This window comes from Charadrius vociferus, unplaced genomic scaffold (assembly GCF_000708025.1).
Source record: "Charadrius vociferus isolate BGI_N301 unplaced genomic scaffold, ASM70802v2 scaffold897, whole genome shotgun sequence".
In the NCBI taxonomy this organism is placed as follows: domain Eukaryota; kingdom Metazoa; phylum Chordata; class Aves; order Charadriiformes; family Charadriidae; genus Charadrius; species Charadrius vociferus.
Genome location: NW_009649122.1, coordinates 5,892 through 19,744, shown reverse-complemented (window position 1 = coordinate 19,744; position 13,853 = coordinate 5,892). Strand labels below are relative to the sequence as shown.

Genomic DNA, 13,853 nt, shown 5'->3' with positions numbered 1-13,853 from the left:
TTTGTCCTCCCCCACCCCCCTGAAGATGGAGCTGAGGGGGTCCCCAAGAAGATGGGGGGGTCCCCAAAACTCGGGGGGGTCCCCAAAACCCCGGGGGAGGTCCCCAAAACAGAGGGAAGAGGAGGGTAAAAGGGGAAAGGGAGGTTGGACGTGGTTATGGGGTTCCACCAGCATCTAAGGGGGGTTCCGGGAGGTGGGATGGGGTCCCACCAGGAGAAGGAGGTTCTCCGAGGTGGGATGGGGACCCACCGGGGGTCGGGGAGGTCCTTCGAGGTGGGATGGGGTCCCACCAGGGGTCGGGGAGGTCCTCTGAGAAGGGATGGAGTCCCACCAGGGGGCAGGGAGGTTCTTCGAGGTGGGATGGAGTCCCACCAGGGGCTGGGGAGGTCCTCCGAGGTGGGATGGAGCCCCACCATGATTAGGAGGTTCTCCGAGGTGGGATGGAGCCCCACCAGGGGTCAGGGGGATGGAGTCCCACCAGGTGCTGGGGAGGTCCTCCGAGGTGGGATGGAGTCCCACCAGGGGTCGGGGAGGTCCTCTGAGAAGGGATGGAGTCCCACCGGGGGTCAGAGAGGTCCTCCGAGGTGGGATGGAGTCCCACCAGGGGCTGGGGAGGTCGTCTGAGGTGGGATGGAGTCCCACCAGGGGTTGGGTAGGTCCTCTGAGAAGGGATAGAGTCCCACCAGGGGGCAGAGAGGTCCTTCGAGGTGGGATGGAGTCCCACCAGGGGTTGGGGAGGTTCTCCGAGTTGGGATGGAGTCCCACCAGGGGCTGGGGAGGTCCTCTGAGAAGGGATGGAGTCCCACCAGGGGTCAGGGAGGTCCTCTGAGGTGGGATGGAGTCCCACCAGGGGCTGGGGAGGTTCTCCGAGGTGGGATGGAGTCCCACCAGGGGTTGGGGAGCTCCAAGATGGATCCGGGGGTTGTCCCTCACCCCTGTCCTCATCGCTGTCCTCGTCGCAGGAGGAAGAATCGGAGACGGAAGCCGAGAGCTTCTCCAACTCGGAGTCTTCGTCCTCCACCGGCGCCGGTGGGGTTGGTCGTCCCAGAAGACCTTGAGGCGGTTGAGGCGGTGGCGGAGGTCCTCCCCCGAGCTCGCCTTGAGCTCGGAGATAACGCCAACGGGCCACCGCGAAGGAGAAGTCGGGGTCCCCCAAGATGGCGCTTTCGGGGTGAGCCAAACCATGACGAGCAGCTCCCCGGAGAAGTTCTCCATCGTGGTGACCACGTTGCCACCACGGAGGAAGGTCAGGACCGGGCGGAGGACACAGGGCCAAACGGGCCGGGAGGAGAGGGTGCCGCAGGACCTGCTCCCAGAGAAGACGGAGGAGGGACAACCGCCGAAGTCCTCGAGACGCTCGACCGGCCGAGACGGGCGAGACCGGGATGGAAGGATCCGGAGGTTCTGGAGAAGAAGGAGAAGGTTGGAAGAGTCAGCGAGATGAGGTCAGTAGCGACGGCGTTGGGTGGTCACCACCACCGTTGGGTGGTCAACGGCACCACTGAGGTGGTCACCACCACCATTGGGTGGTCAACGCCACCGTTGGGTGGTCAACATCACCCTTGAGGTGGTCAACGCCACCGTTGGGTGGTCAACGCCACCGTTGGGTGGTCAACATCACCCTTGAGGTGGTCAACATCACCCTTGAGGTGGTCAACAGCACCACTGAGGTGGTCAACACTGAGGTGGTCAACGCCATCGTTGGGTGGTCAACGCCATCGTTGGGTGGTCAACATCACCCTTGAGGTGGTCAACACCACTGTTGGGTGGTCAACATCACCCTTGAGGTGGTCAACACCACTGTTGGGTGGTCAACATCACCCTTGAGGTGGTCAACACCACTGTTGGGTGGTCAACATCACCCTTGAGGTGGTCAACACCACTGTTGGGTGGTCAACACCATCGTTGGATGGTCAACACCATCGCTGGGGTGGTCAACGTCACCCTTGAGGTGGTCATCATCACCCTTGAGGTGGTCAACACCATCGTTGGGTGGTCAACACCATCATTGGGGTGGTCAACATCACCGTCGGGTGGTCACCATCACCCTTGAGGTGGTCACCACCACTGTTGGGGTGGTCAACGTCACCCTTGAGGTAGTCAACACCATCATTGGGTGGTCAACAGAGTCATTTGGGTGGTCACCACCATCGGGTTGGTCATCATCACCCTTGAGGTGGTCACCACCATCGTTGGGGTGGTCACCGTCACCCTTGAGGTGGTCACCACTGAGTTCCATCTCCCCATGAAGATGTCCTCAAGCCACCAGGAAGCCCCAATCCCCACGGAGATGTCCACCACCCCACACAGATGTCCACCACCCCACAGAGACGTCCACCAACCCCAGTGTCACCTTGAGGAACCCCATATCTCCACAGGGATGTCCCCAACCCCACGGAGAAGATCCCCAACCCCACGGAGAAGGTCCCCAACCCCACGGAGAAGGTCCCCAACCCCACCGTACCATCTCCAGGAGCCGGTGGGAGACGGCAAACCTGCCGGCACATGGCGACGAAGCCGTGGAAGAACTTGGTGAGGTTCTCGTCCGTCTTCTTCTCCAATCTGGCCAAGGTACGGAAACGACCCCACCGGAAACGACCCACTTCGGGGTCAAACTCCACCCCAAAACTGGAGGCCACCCGGTAGAAATCCGCTTGCTCCCGACGGGTCCACCTGCAATGTCCCCCCCCCCAAAAAAAAACAACCCACAACCCCAAAGAGGTCTTCTTCAGCCCAAAAGACCCAAGGATGGAGGTCCTACACCCCAAGATGTCCTCCGTGAGGTCCTCAGAGCCTAAAATCCTGGGCAAGGGGGTTCCTGCGGCTCAAAAAGACCATGGATGGGGTTCCTACACCCCAAAAACATCAGTTACGGAGTCCCACCATGCTCCCGGCACCCCAAAACCTCCATCCATGGCCTCCAAGCCCCACCAAACCTCCATCCGTGGTCTCCAAGTCCCACCAAAACCCCCCGTAGATGCTCCTGGTACCCCAAAACCTCCATCCATGGTCTCCAAGTCCCACCAAAACCCCCTGTAGATGCTCCAGGGACCTCAAAACCTCCATCCATGGTCTCCAAGCCCCACCAAAACCCCCCGTAGATCCTCCTGGTACCCCAAAACCTCCATCCATGGTCTCCAAGCCCCACCAAAACCCCCCGTAGATCCTCCTGGTACCCCAAAACCTCCATCCATGGTCTCCAAGCCCCACCAAAACCCCCCGTAGATCCTCCTGGTACCCCAAAACCTCCATCCATGGTCTCCAAGCCCCACCAAAACCCCCCGTAGATCCTCCCGGTGGCCCCGCCACGGCGCCGCCGACGGTCCCCCCGGTCGGTCCCTTCCCCCCGGAGCTGCTCCCGTTGGTAGGACCGTTGACAGGCGGCGATGAGGCGGCGCAGCCGCGCCGTCAGCACCGAACCCGCCGGCCAGAAGGGTTGTCCCGGTTGAGGAGGTTGACCTGGGAGGAGGAGAAGAAGAGGAGAAGGTCAATTGGGAGGTCCTACGGACCTGTTTGAGGTCGCTATGGGTCTCCTGGAGGTCCTTATGGATCTCCTAGGGGTTTCTGTGGGTCTTCTTGGGGTCCTATGGATCTCCTAGGGGTTTCTGTGGGTCTTCTTGGGGTCCTATGGATCTCCTTAGGGTTCCTGGGAGTCTCCTTGTGGTCCCTATGGACCTCCTCGGTGCCCTATAGATCTCCTGGAGGTCCCTATGGGTCTCCTCGGTGCCCTATAGATCTCCTGGAGGTCCCTATGGGTCTCCTCGGTGCCCTATAGATCTCCTTGAGGTCCCTACAGATCTCCTGGAGGTCCCTATGGACCTCCTCGGTGCCCTATAGATCTCCTTGAGGTCCCTATGGGTCTCCTCGAGATCCCTATGGGTCTCCTCGAGGTCCCACAGCGATGTGGGGCAGAACCACCCTATAGAGGAGGGGGGAGGGGATGTCCCCATAGGGGAGATGTCCCCCCAAAACTTACCTTCATCCCCGTCCACCACCGAGATCTCCTCATCCAGCAGCATCAAGGGGTCGGCCTGGGGGGGGGGAAAGGGGACATCAGGGTCACCCCCACGTCCCCCCAAATTTGGGGGGTGACATATATGGGGAGGGGGACGTATGGAGGGGGGCATATGGGGCAGATTTTGGGGTGGGGTGGGGAACGGTGGAGTGTCCTCACCTCCTCGTCCATCTCTTTGGCCGTCCCCACCAGAGGTTTATATTCGGGGTCTTCGCAGTCCTTCTCGAAATCCACACTGGGAGAGGGGGAGGACACCCCAAAAATGAGGACCCACCCCCCGAAAAAAAAACCAACACCAAAATCCCCCCAAATCCCCCCAAAAAACCACCCCACCCCCTCCATTTTTTGGGGGGACCTCAGCCCGTCAGATTGAACTCAACCCGGCCCGGAGCCGGTCGGTATTAGCATGGCGTGGTCATCAGCGGTACCCCAAAAAATTTTGAGGGGGGAGACATCCCAAAAAATGGGCTCGGGACAACCCGAAACCTCCCAAAAAGGTCTCAGGAGACCTCAAGGAGGACTCAGAACCCCCAAAAAAGATCTCAGGAGACCTCCGAGAGGTCTCAGGAACCCAAAATATGTCTCAGAACCCCAAAAAAGATCTAAGGAGACCTCAAGGAGGACTCAGAACCCCCAAAAAAGATCTCAGGAGACCTCAAAAAAGGTCTCAGGACCCCAAAAAAGGTCTCAGGAGACCTCAAAGAGGTCTCAGGAACCCAAAAAAGGTCTCAGGATCCCCAAAAAGGTGTCAGGACTCCCCCAAAAAGATCTCAGGAGACCTCAAAGAGATCTCAGGACCCCAAAAAAGGTCTCAGGACCCCAACAAAGATCTCAGGAGACCTCAAAAAAGGTCTCAGGACCCCAAAAAAGATCTCAGGAGACCTCAAAAAAGGTCTCAGGACCCCAAAAAAGGTCTCAGAACCCCAAAAAAGTTCTCAGGAGACCTCAAGGAGGACTCAGAACCCCCAAAAAAGATCTCAGGAGACCTCAAAAAAGGTCTCAGGACCCCAAAAAAGGTCTCAGAACCCCAAAAAAGTTCTCAGGAGACCTCAAGGAGGACTCAGAACCCCCAAAAAAGATCTCAGGAGACCTCAAAAAAGGTCTCAGGACCCCAAAAAAGGTCTCAGAACCCCAAAAAAGTTCTCAGGAGACCTCAAGGAGGACTCAGAACCCCCAAAAAAGATCTCAGGAGACCTCCAAGAGATCTCAGGACCCCAAAAAAGGTCTCAGAACCCCAAAAAAGTTCTCAGGAGACCTCAAGGAGGACTCAGAACCCCCAAAAAAGATCTCAGGAGACCTCCAAGAGATCTCAGGACCCCAAAAAAGGTCTCAGAACCCCAAAAAAGTTCTCAGGAGACCTCAAGGAGGACTCAGAACCCCCAAAAAAGATCTCAGGAGACCTCCGAGAGGTCTCAGGACCAAAGCTCACCCTTCGCCGACGTCCAGGCGCTGCTCGGCGGCGATGGCCTTCTCGTCGGGGCGCCCGGCCTTCTCCAAGAAGCAGAGGGCGGGGTCGGCGCGCATGGTGTTGTACTTCTCGTAACCTGCGTGTCCCGTCCCCCCCCAAAAAAAAAAACCAACCAAACAAACCAAAAAAACCCCAAATCACGACCCCAATTCTGCCGGATTTTCCCCCAAAATCAGGGCCGTCCACCTCCCGGCAAAGTACCGTGTTTGAAGACGCCGATGAGGAGGGATTTGTCGGCTTCGGAGTCCCACCAAGAGGTCGGCACCTCCAGTTGCTCCACCAGAGGGAACCAGATGTCGATCTCGCTGGTGGGGAGGAGAAATGAAGGGGTGGGGGGAGGTCCAGGGTAGGCCGAAGTGGGGCAGGAGGGCAAGGAGGACCTCAAAGTGGGGCAGGAGGACCTCAAAGTTGGGCTGGAGGACCTCAAAGTGGGGCAGGAGGACCTCAGACCACTTAACGGTGGGGCTGAAGAACCCCAAAGAGGTTCTGGAGAACCTCAATACCTCGTAGTGTGGCTGGAGAACCTCAAAGAGGTTCTGGAGAACCTCAAACCACCTCGTGGTGGGGCTGGAGAACCCCAAAGAGGTTCTGGAGAACCTCAAACCACCTCGTGGTGGGGCTGAAGAACCCCAAAGAGGTTCTGGAGAACCTCAAACCACCTCGTGGTGGGGCTGAAGAACCTCAAACCACCTCGTGGTGGGGCTGAAGAACCCCAAAGAGGTTCTGAGGAACCTCAAACCACCTCGTGGTGGGGCTGGAGAACCTCAATACCTCATGGTGGGGCTGGAGCACCCCAAGGAGTTTGTGGAGAACCTGCAGGAAGGTTCTGTGGACTCACCTGGCCACCGCCCCCGCCAACACCTTCTCGGCTTGGTCCCCGATCACCTCCTGCCGGAGGTAGTAGAGCATCCGAACCCTCAGCAGAACCCTGGAAGATGGCGGAGATGACGGTCAACCACCAAAAAAAACCCCCTCAACCGGAGACGGGATGGGGTGGGGTCATCTTGAAGACCACCCAGAAGATCTCCACCCACTTGTTGCACTGATGTTTGAGATGTTTCTTGTAACTCTCGTCTTGGAAGAGGGTGTCCGGGTTGTACTTCCGAATCCACTCCGCTTTGTGGACATCAAAAGTACTTTGAGATTTCACCTTCTTCCCTTTTCGACCTCGAGGAACCGGGATGGAAAGTCCTGGAGATAACCGGGTGGAGAAGGTGGTCAAGGCGGGACCTCGAGAGGTCCACCCGTCGTCCCCCCCCCAAAAAAAAACGTCCCCACCGTCTCACCCGAATGGTTTTGGAGCTCCTTGGCTTTGCCGTTTTCGGTGGGGCTGATGAGGTCCCAGATGAAGCTCTTGATGTTCTCGTCTCCGCGGTAGTGGAGAAGACAGTAGACCAAGATGGTCCGGCAGATGGTCTCCACGTCCCGTTCCGAGAGACGACGTTTGAACCTCCCGTGGGACAAGATCTCCCGCCAACGGCCCCACCTTTGGGGTGGGGAGAAGGAGAAGACACGGGCGGGGACAGCGGTCAGGGAGGTCCACGTTTGGGGTTTCTCCACCTCCCGGAGTTCAGATCTCCACTGGACATCTCCTCGCGGTGGCCAGCGGAGAGGAGGTGGATTTGGGCTCGGTCCTGCTCTCTCCACCCAGAAGTTCCTTGTGGTTGCCACCAAAACGCACCTAAACTTGGACCTGACCTCCTCCAACCTCGTGGTGGCCACCAAAACCCACCTGGAGCTGGATCTGACCTCCTCCCTCCACCCAGAACCTCCTCGTGGTGGCCACCGAAGCACACCTGGAACTTGTCTCCCCTTCTCCAAGCTCGTGGTTGCCACCAAAGCCCACCTAGATCTAGACCTGACCTCCTTTCTCCACCCAGAACCTCGTGGTTGCCACCAAAACCCACCTAGAGCTGGACCTGACCTCCTCCCTCCGCCCAGAACCTCGTGGTTGCCACCAAAACCCACCTAGAGCTGGACCTGACCTCCTCCCTCCACCCAGAACCTCGTGGTTGCCACCAAAACCCACCTAGAGCTGGACCTGACCTCCTCCCTCCACCCAGAACCTCGTGGTTGCCACCAAAGCACACCTGGAGTTTCTCCACTCTCCTCCAAGCTTGTGGTTGCCACCAAAACCCACCTAGAGCTGGACCTGACCTCCTCCCTCCACCCAGAACCTCGTGGTTGCCACCAAAACCCATCTAGATCTAGACCTGACCTCCTTTCTTCACCCAGAACCTCGTGGTTGCCACCAAAACCCACCTAGAGCTGGACCTGACCTCCTCTCTCCACCCAGAACCTCGTGGTTGCCACCAAAGCACACCTAGATCTAGACCTGACCTCCTTTCTCCACCCAGAACCTCGTGGTTGCCACCAAAACCCACCTAGAGCTGGACCTGACCTCCTTCCTCCACCCAGAACCTCATGGTTGCCACCAAACCCCACCTAGATCTAGACCTGACCTCCTTTCTCCACCCAGAACCTCCCCGTGGTCGCCACCGCGGCCGAGGTGACCCCCGAGCCGTCCTCACCCGTAGACCAGGAGATGTTTCTCCACCCGGAAGCAGTCGGTGCGTCCGTAGGCGTGGTGGAGAGCGTGGTGGTGACGGTCGTGACGTCGGGACCGTGGTCTCTCCTCATCTTCGCTCTCCAGGTCGGAGAACTCCACCAGGTCATCGTCTCGAAGAGTGCTGAAGTGACGCGTCTGCTTGCGTACCCGCGGCGTGTCTATCACCAGGTTGTTCTGGCCACCGGGATTGGAGAAGACCCATCAGCAAAGCCCGCCCCGTCTCCACCTTCTCTCCCTCCCACCCCGTTGGGTCTTCTTCTCCAACCTTGCTGTTGAGAAGGTCCAAGTCCAGGTCGGCTTTCTTGGCCCACTTCTGCCAGAAGTTGGGATCGTCCAAAGCGATGTCGGTGCGGTTTTCCGAAGCCACGAAGCTCGCCTGAAGTCGGTGGAGATGTTCAAGGACACCGCCGAGGTGGGAGATGGTCCACCACCACCACCACCTCCTCGGCGGTGGGAAAAGCAGGTGGAGATACCTTAGCGAAGGTGGAGCCTTTGCCTTCGCTCTCGATGGTGATGGTGGTGGTCCGGCGTAGGAGGATCTGGTCGATGTCCTCCTCGCAGAACTTGGAACCTTCGTCGTCTTCTTCCATGATGGCGGCGTAGGCCCCTTTGCGCAACAGGTCCTCGATCTCCTTTTTGGAGAACTGTTGGATCTATCCAGAAGATGGACAAGCGGGATGGGTAAGGGAGGGAGACGACCCCACGGAGCTCCTGGTCCCACCCCAAAACCCCCGGGGTCCTTCAAGATTTGGGTCTTCGCACCACGGTTCTCTTGGAGAACCTCAACCCTGAGGTCTTCAGACCACGGTTCCCTTGGAGAACCTCAATCCTGAGGTCTTCAAACCACGGTTCTCTTGGAGAACCTCAACCGTGAGGTCTTCACACCATGGTTCCCTTGGAGAACCTCAACCCTGAGGTCTTCACACCACGGTTCTCTTGGAGAACCTCAACCCTGGGGTCTTCACACCACATTTCTCTTGGGGAACCTCAACCCTGGGGTCTCCAAACCCCGTTTCCCTTGGTAGATCTCCATCCTGGTGGTCCTCAACCCCGTTTCCCTTGGTAGATCCCCATCCTGGTGGTCTCCACACCCCGTTTCCCTTGGTAGATCTCCATCCTGGTGGTCCTCAACCCCGTTTCCCTTGGTAGATCTCCATCCTGGTGCTCCTCAACCCCATTTCCCTTGGTAGAACCCCATCCTGGTGGTCCTCAACCCCATTTCCCTTGGTAGAACCCCATCCTGGTGGTCCTCAACCCCGTTTCCCTTGGTAGAACCCCATCCTGGTGCTCCTCAACCCCGTTTCCCTTGGTAGATCCCCATCCTGGTGGTCCTCAACCCCATTTCCCTTGGTAGATCTCCATCCTGGTGGTCCTCAACCCCGTTTCTCTTGATAGACCCCCATCCCCGAGATCTTCCCGCCCCCCTTTATCCCCCAGAAGACCTCTTACCCCCGCGATGTTGCCCTCCCGGCCGCTCATGGACTGCAACACCGCCTTGTCCAAACCCAACTTGAGACTGGCTTTATCGAACATCTCCCTCTCGTAGGAGTTGCGCGTGATGAGCCGATAGACCTTCACCGCTTTGCTCTGCCCGATGCGGTGACACCTCGCTTGAGCCTGCCGGAAGCAAGACCGTGGTGGGTCAGGTCATCTCGAAACCCACCCGAGGTCAAGCTCAGGGCGGTGGGGGAAGACCCGACGGATCACCTGGAGGTCGTTTTGGGGGTTCCAATCGGAATCGAAGATGATGCAGGTGTCGGCGGCCGTCAAGTTGATGCCGAGGCCACCGGCGCGGGTGCAAAGGAGGAAGACGAACCGATCCGAGTCGGGTTTGCTGAAGCGGTCGATGGCGGCTTGACGGAGGTTGCCCCGTACCCTTCCATCGATGCGTTCGTAGAGGTACCTACCGAAATCGCCCAAACCGGCGTCACCGAGACGATGACGCCGGCGGCCACCACGAGATGACCCCTCCCGCCCCGTCCGAGCTCGTTTCTCACCTCTTCTGGATGAGGTAGTCCTCCAAAATGTCGAGGCATCGCACCATCTGGGAGAAGATGAGCACCTTGTGGCCGCCGGCTTTGAGTTTGGGCAAGAGTTTGTCGATGAGGACCAGTTTGCCGGCCGAGCGGACCATGGCCTGGAGGTGGAAGTCGTGAGGGACGTGGTGGTGGCACGATTCCCGAAATTCGGCCAAGATCTTCTCCTCGGCTCCTGGAGGTGGGCGGAGACAAAAGACCGTCAGCGGGGTGACGACCGAGATCTCCTCAGGAGACACCCCACCAAAGCAAAGCTTGAAGAACATCGAAGCCCCAGCGGATGAGCCGGTGGACCTCCTCCACCGCCACGTTGAGGCCACCGGGCGGTCCTACAGAGGTTGGGGAAGGCCAAGTCCAAAAGCCAAGAGGCCACCGAGCCCCCGGCAAAGAAAGAAGACCGGGAGAAGAAGGGACGGGGTGGCGTTGACCTCCGAGGTTGTCCACCGGTGGCGGGAGGACACGGGACAACCCACCAGGTCTTGGGCCCCCCTTTGGTTCCTCACCGTTGATGAGGTAGGGGTGGTTGCAGCACTTGCGTAGCTCCATCATGGTGTTGAGAAGGTTGGGCATGTTGGTGTGACCGGCGCCTTTGGAGAGGAAGGAGAAGTTCTTCTCCAAGATGGCGCGGTAATACTTCTTCTGAATGTTGGTCAACTCCACCTCGATGATGGTCTCTTGTTTGGGCGCCAAGTTCTTCTCCACGTCTTCCTTCAACCGACGCAGCATCATGGGCTTGAGGATGGCCTGGAGCTTCTGCACCTGGAGGTGGGACCAGAGGGGAGAGGTCACCAGGGGCCGGGTGGGACCTCAGTGGTCAAGGACGGGTCTGGGGTGTCCTCGTTCTCCTCACCTGCTCCTCCGTCTTGAGGTCTCCGAAGTCCTTGAGGAACTCGGCCTCGGAAGGGAACTGGGAGGGCTCTAAGAAGTGCAGAAGACTGAAGAGCTCTTCCACCGTGTTTTGGAGTGGAGTACCCGTCAAGAGGACTTTGTGTTCCTGATGACCGAGAGGGTGCAGAAGGTTACAGCTCGAGGTGGGATGTGCCCAAACATCTCCAGATGCCACCAAGACCCACTCATGCACCTTCAGGACAATCCCTTGGGGTGTGGGACGTGCCCAAACATCTCCAGATGCCACCAAGATCACACACACACACCTTCAGGACCATCTCTTGGAGTGTGGGACATTCTCAAACATCTCCAGATGCCACCAAGATCACACACACACACCTTCAGGACCATCTCTTGGAGTGTGGGACATTCTCAAACATCTCCAGATGCCACCAAGATCACACACACACACCTTCAGGACCATCTCTTGGAGTGTGGGACATTCTCAAACATCTCCAGATGCCACCAAGATCACACACACACACCTTCAGGACCATCTCTTGGAGTGTGGGACATTCTCAAACATCTCCAGATGCCACCAAGATCACACACACACACCTTCAGGACCATCTCTTGGAGTGTGGGACATTCTCAAACATCTCCAGATGCCACCAAGATCACACACACACACCTTCAGGACCATCTCTTGGAGTGTGGGACATTCTCAAACATCTCCAGATGCCACCAAGATCACACACACACACCTTCAGGACCATCTCTTGGAGTGTGGGACATTCTCAAACATCTCCAGATGCCACCAAGATCACACACACACACCTTCAGGACCATCTCTTGGAGTGTGGGACATTCTCAAACATCTCCAGATGCCACCAAGATCACACACACACACCTTCAGGACCATCTCTTGGAGTGTGGGACATTCTCAAACATCTCCAGATGCCACCAAGATCACACACACACACCTTCAGGACCATCTCTTGGAGTGTGGGACATTCTCAAACATCTCCAGATGCCACCAAGATCACACACACACACCTTCAGGACCATCTCTTGGAGTGTGGGACATTCTCAAACATCTCCAGATGCCACCAAGATCACACACACACACCTTCAGGACCATCTCTTGGAGTGTGGGACATTCTCAAACATCTCCAGATGCCACCAAGATCACACACACACACCTTCAGGACCATCTCTTGGAGTGTGGGACATTCTCAAACATCTCCAGATGCCACCAAGATCACACACACACACCTTCAGGACCATCTCTTGGAGTGTGGGACATTCTCAAACATCTCCAGATGCCACCAAGATCACACACACACACCTTCAGGACCATCTCTTGGAGTGTGGGACATTCTCAAACATCTCCAGATGCCACCAAGATCACACACACACACCTTCAGGACCATCTCTTGGAGTGTGGGACATTCTCAAACATCTCCAGATGCCACCAAGATCACACACACACACCTTCAGGACCATCTCTTGGAGTGTGGGACATTCTCAAACATCTCCAGATGCCACCAAGACCCACACATGCACCTTCAGGACCATCCCCTGGGCTGTGGGACGTGCCCAAACATCTCCAGATGCCACCAAAACCCCACAGACACCTTCAGGGAACCCCACGGAGAGGAGATGGGATGTCCCCGTCCCCTCCTTTCTCCAACCCCACCCCTCCGTCTCACCAGGTCCATGTGCTTGAGGCTGTCGAGGAGTTTGCAGTTGCGGTTCTTGAGGCGGTGGGCTTCGTCGATGATGACGCAACGCCACTCGATCTCCCGGAGCTCGGGACAGTCGGAGAGGATCATCTCGAAGGTGGTGATGAGGGCGTCAAATTTGTAGGCGCCGGGAATGAGACGACCCTGGAGGAACGAGAGGAGATGAGACGAAGGAGGTTCCAACCTCGGCGGATTCGGGAGGTTCTTGAGAACGTCCCACCTCCCGGTTGGAGAAGATCCTCCCACCGAAAAGCAAAAAAAGAAGCCGCCGCTTTACCCGCGAGTCTTTGCAGTACATCTCGTACTGTTGGATCATCTGCCGCGAGGCCAAACTGCCGTGGTAGACGATGCTGTTCATCTCCGTCCAAGTGTTGAACTCCCGTTCCCAGTTGGTGATGGTGGAGAGGGGAGCGATGACCAAAAAAGGTCCCCGAATCCCCACGTTGTAGACCTCTTGTAAGAAAGCGATGGATTGGATGGTCTTGCCCAACCCCATCTCGTCGGCCAAGATGCAGTTCTGCCTGCGGGGAGGAGGAGGAGGAGGAGGAGGAGGAGGAGGAGGATGGGTTGGTGGAGGCGGCGGCCACGGCCTCCCCCCCGTCCCCATCTCCGTCCACCGCTCACCTGTTGTACCAGTTGAAGAGCAACCAGTTGACCCCTTCCAGTTGGTACTCCCGAAGCTGATTGTGGTTTTTGTACTCGTGGGAGAGCTCCAGCTTCTTCCAGGAACCAGCTTGAGGACGGGGCTGGAGGAGAAGAAAGAGGAGATGGAGAAGACCCGGAGGAGGACATCTGGAGGAGGCGGGAGAAGATCTAGAAGCTCACCAAGCGCTTGAGCTCGGGGTGGCGGGATTGGATGCGCTTAAATTCGCCAATCTTCCCTTCGTCGACGTCCTCCTTCAGCTCCCAAGTGCTGTCCTCGTAGGGTAAGGAGCACCACTTCACCAGGTAGTAGACCACCGGCTGCAACCAGAGGTGGGGTGGGACAAAGAGAGGACATCGGTGATGGAGGACCTCATTTTTTTTGGAGGACGGAAGTCCACCGCCGCCCCCCGTTCCCGCCCCGGCCACGTCCGAACCTCCCCGTTGTCTTTGTCCACGCTGTGGGACTCGTCCAAGATGCGGTCCACCTCGACGTAGTCGGGGTTGAAGGGTTCTTCATCCTGTTGGAGGAGACGGAGGGGGTGGGGTG

At 57.8% G+C, this 13,853-nt stretch overlaps 1 protein-coding gene across 1 annotated transcript in view; it reads right to left on the bottom strand.

Moving 5' to 3' along the window:
• Positions 1-933: 933 nt before the first annotated feature.
• Positions 934-13,853, bottom strand: part of CHD8 (chromodomain helicase DNA binding protein 8) — a gene marked incomplete at both ends in the record, with an annotated part of 18,779 nt that continues 5,859 nt past the window's right edge. Inside the window, 23 exons of the mRNA XM_009888352.1 lie at positions 934-1,404; positions 2,465-2,673; positions 3,279-3,459; positions 3,977-4,031; positions 4,175-4,250; positions 5,445-5,559; positions 5,685-5,788; positions 6,322-6,411; positions 6,518-6,674; positions 6,770-6,969; positions 8,015-8,226; positions 8,318-8,428; positions 8,526-8,705; positions 9,502-9,669; positions 9,760-9,955; positions 10,050-10,263; positions 10,592-10,847; positions 10,939-11,082; positions 12,629-12,805; positions 12,939-13,182; positions 13,286-13,407; positions 13,487-13,624; positions 13,741-13,824. Coding sequence (XP_009886654.1) covers positions 934-1,404; positions 2,465-2,673; positions 3,279-3,459; positions 3,977-4,031; positions 4,175-4,250; positions 5,445-5,559; positions 5,685-5,788; positions 6,322-6,411; positions 6,518-6,674; positions 6,770-6,969; positions 8,015-8,226; positions 8,318-8,428; positions 8,526-8,705; positions 9,502-9,669; positions 9,760-9,955; positions 10,050-10,263; positions 10,592-10,847; positions 10,939-11,082; positions 12,629-12,805; positions 12,939-13,182; positions 13,286-13,407; positions 13,487-13,624; positions 13,741-13,824 — 3,904 coding nt within the window. The remainder of the gene's footprint in view (positions 1,405-2,464; positions 2,674-3,278; positions 3,460-3,976; positions 4,032-4,174; positions 4,251-5,444; positions 5,560-5,684; positions 5,789-6,321; positions 6,412-6,517; positions 6,675-6,769; positions 6,970-8,014; positions 8,227-8,317; positions 8,429-8,525; positions 8,706-9,501; positions 9,670-9,759; positions 9,956-10,049; positions 10,264-10,591; positions 10,848-10,938; positions 11,083-12,628; positions 12,806-12,938; positions 13,183-13,285; positions 13,408-13,486; positions 13,625-13,740; positions 13,825-13,853) is intronic.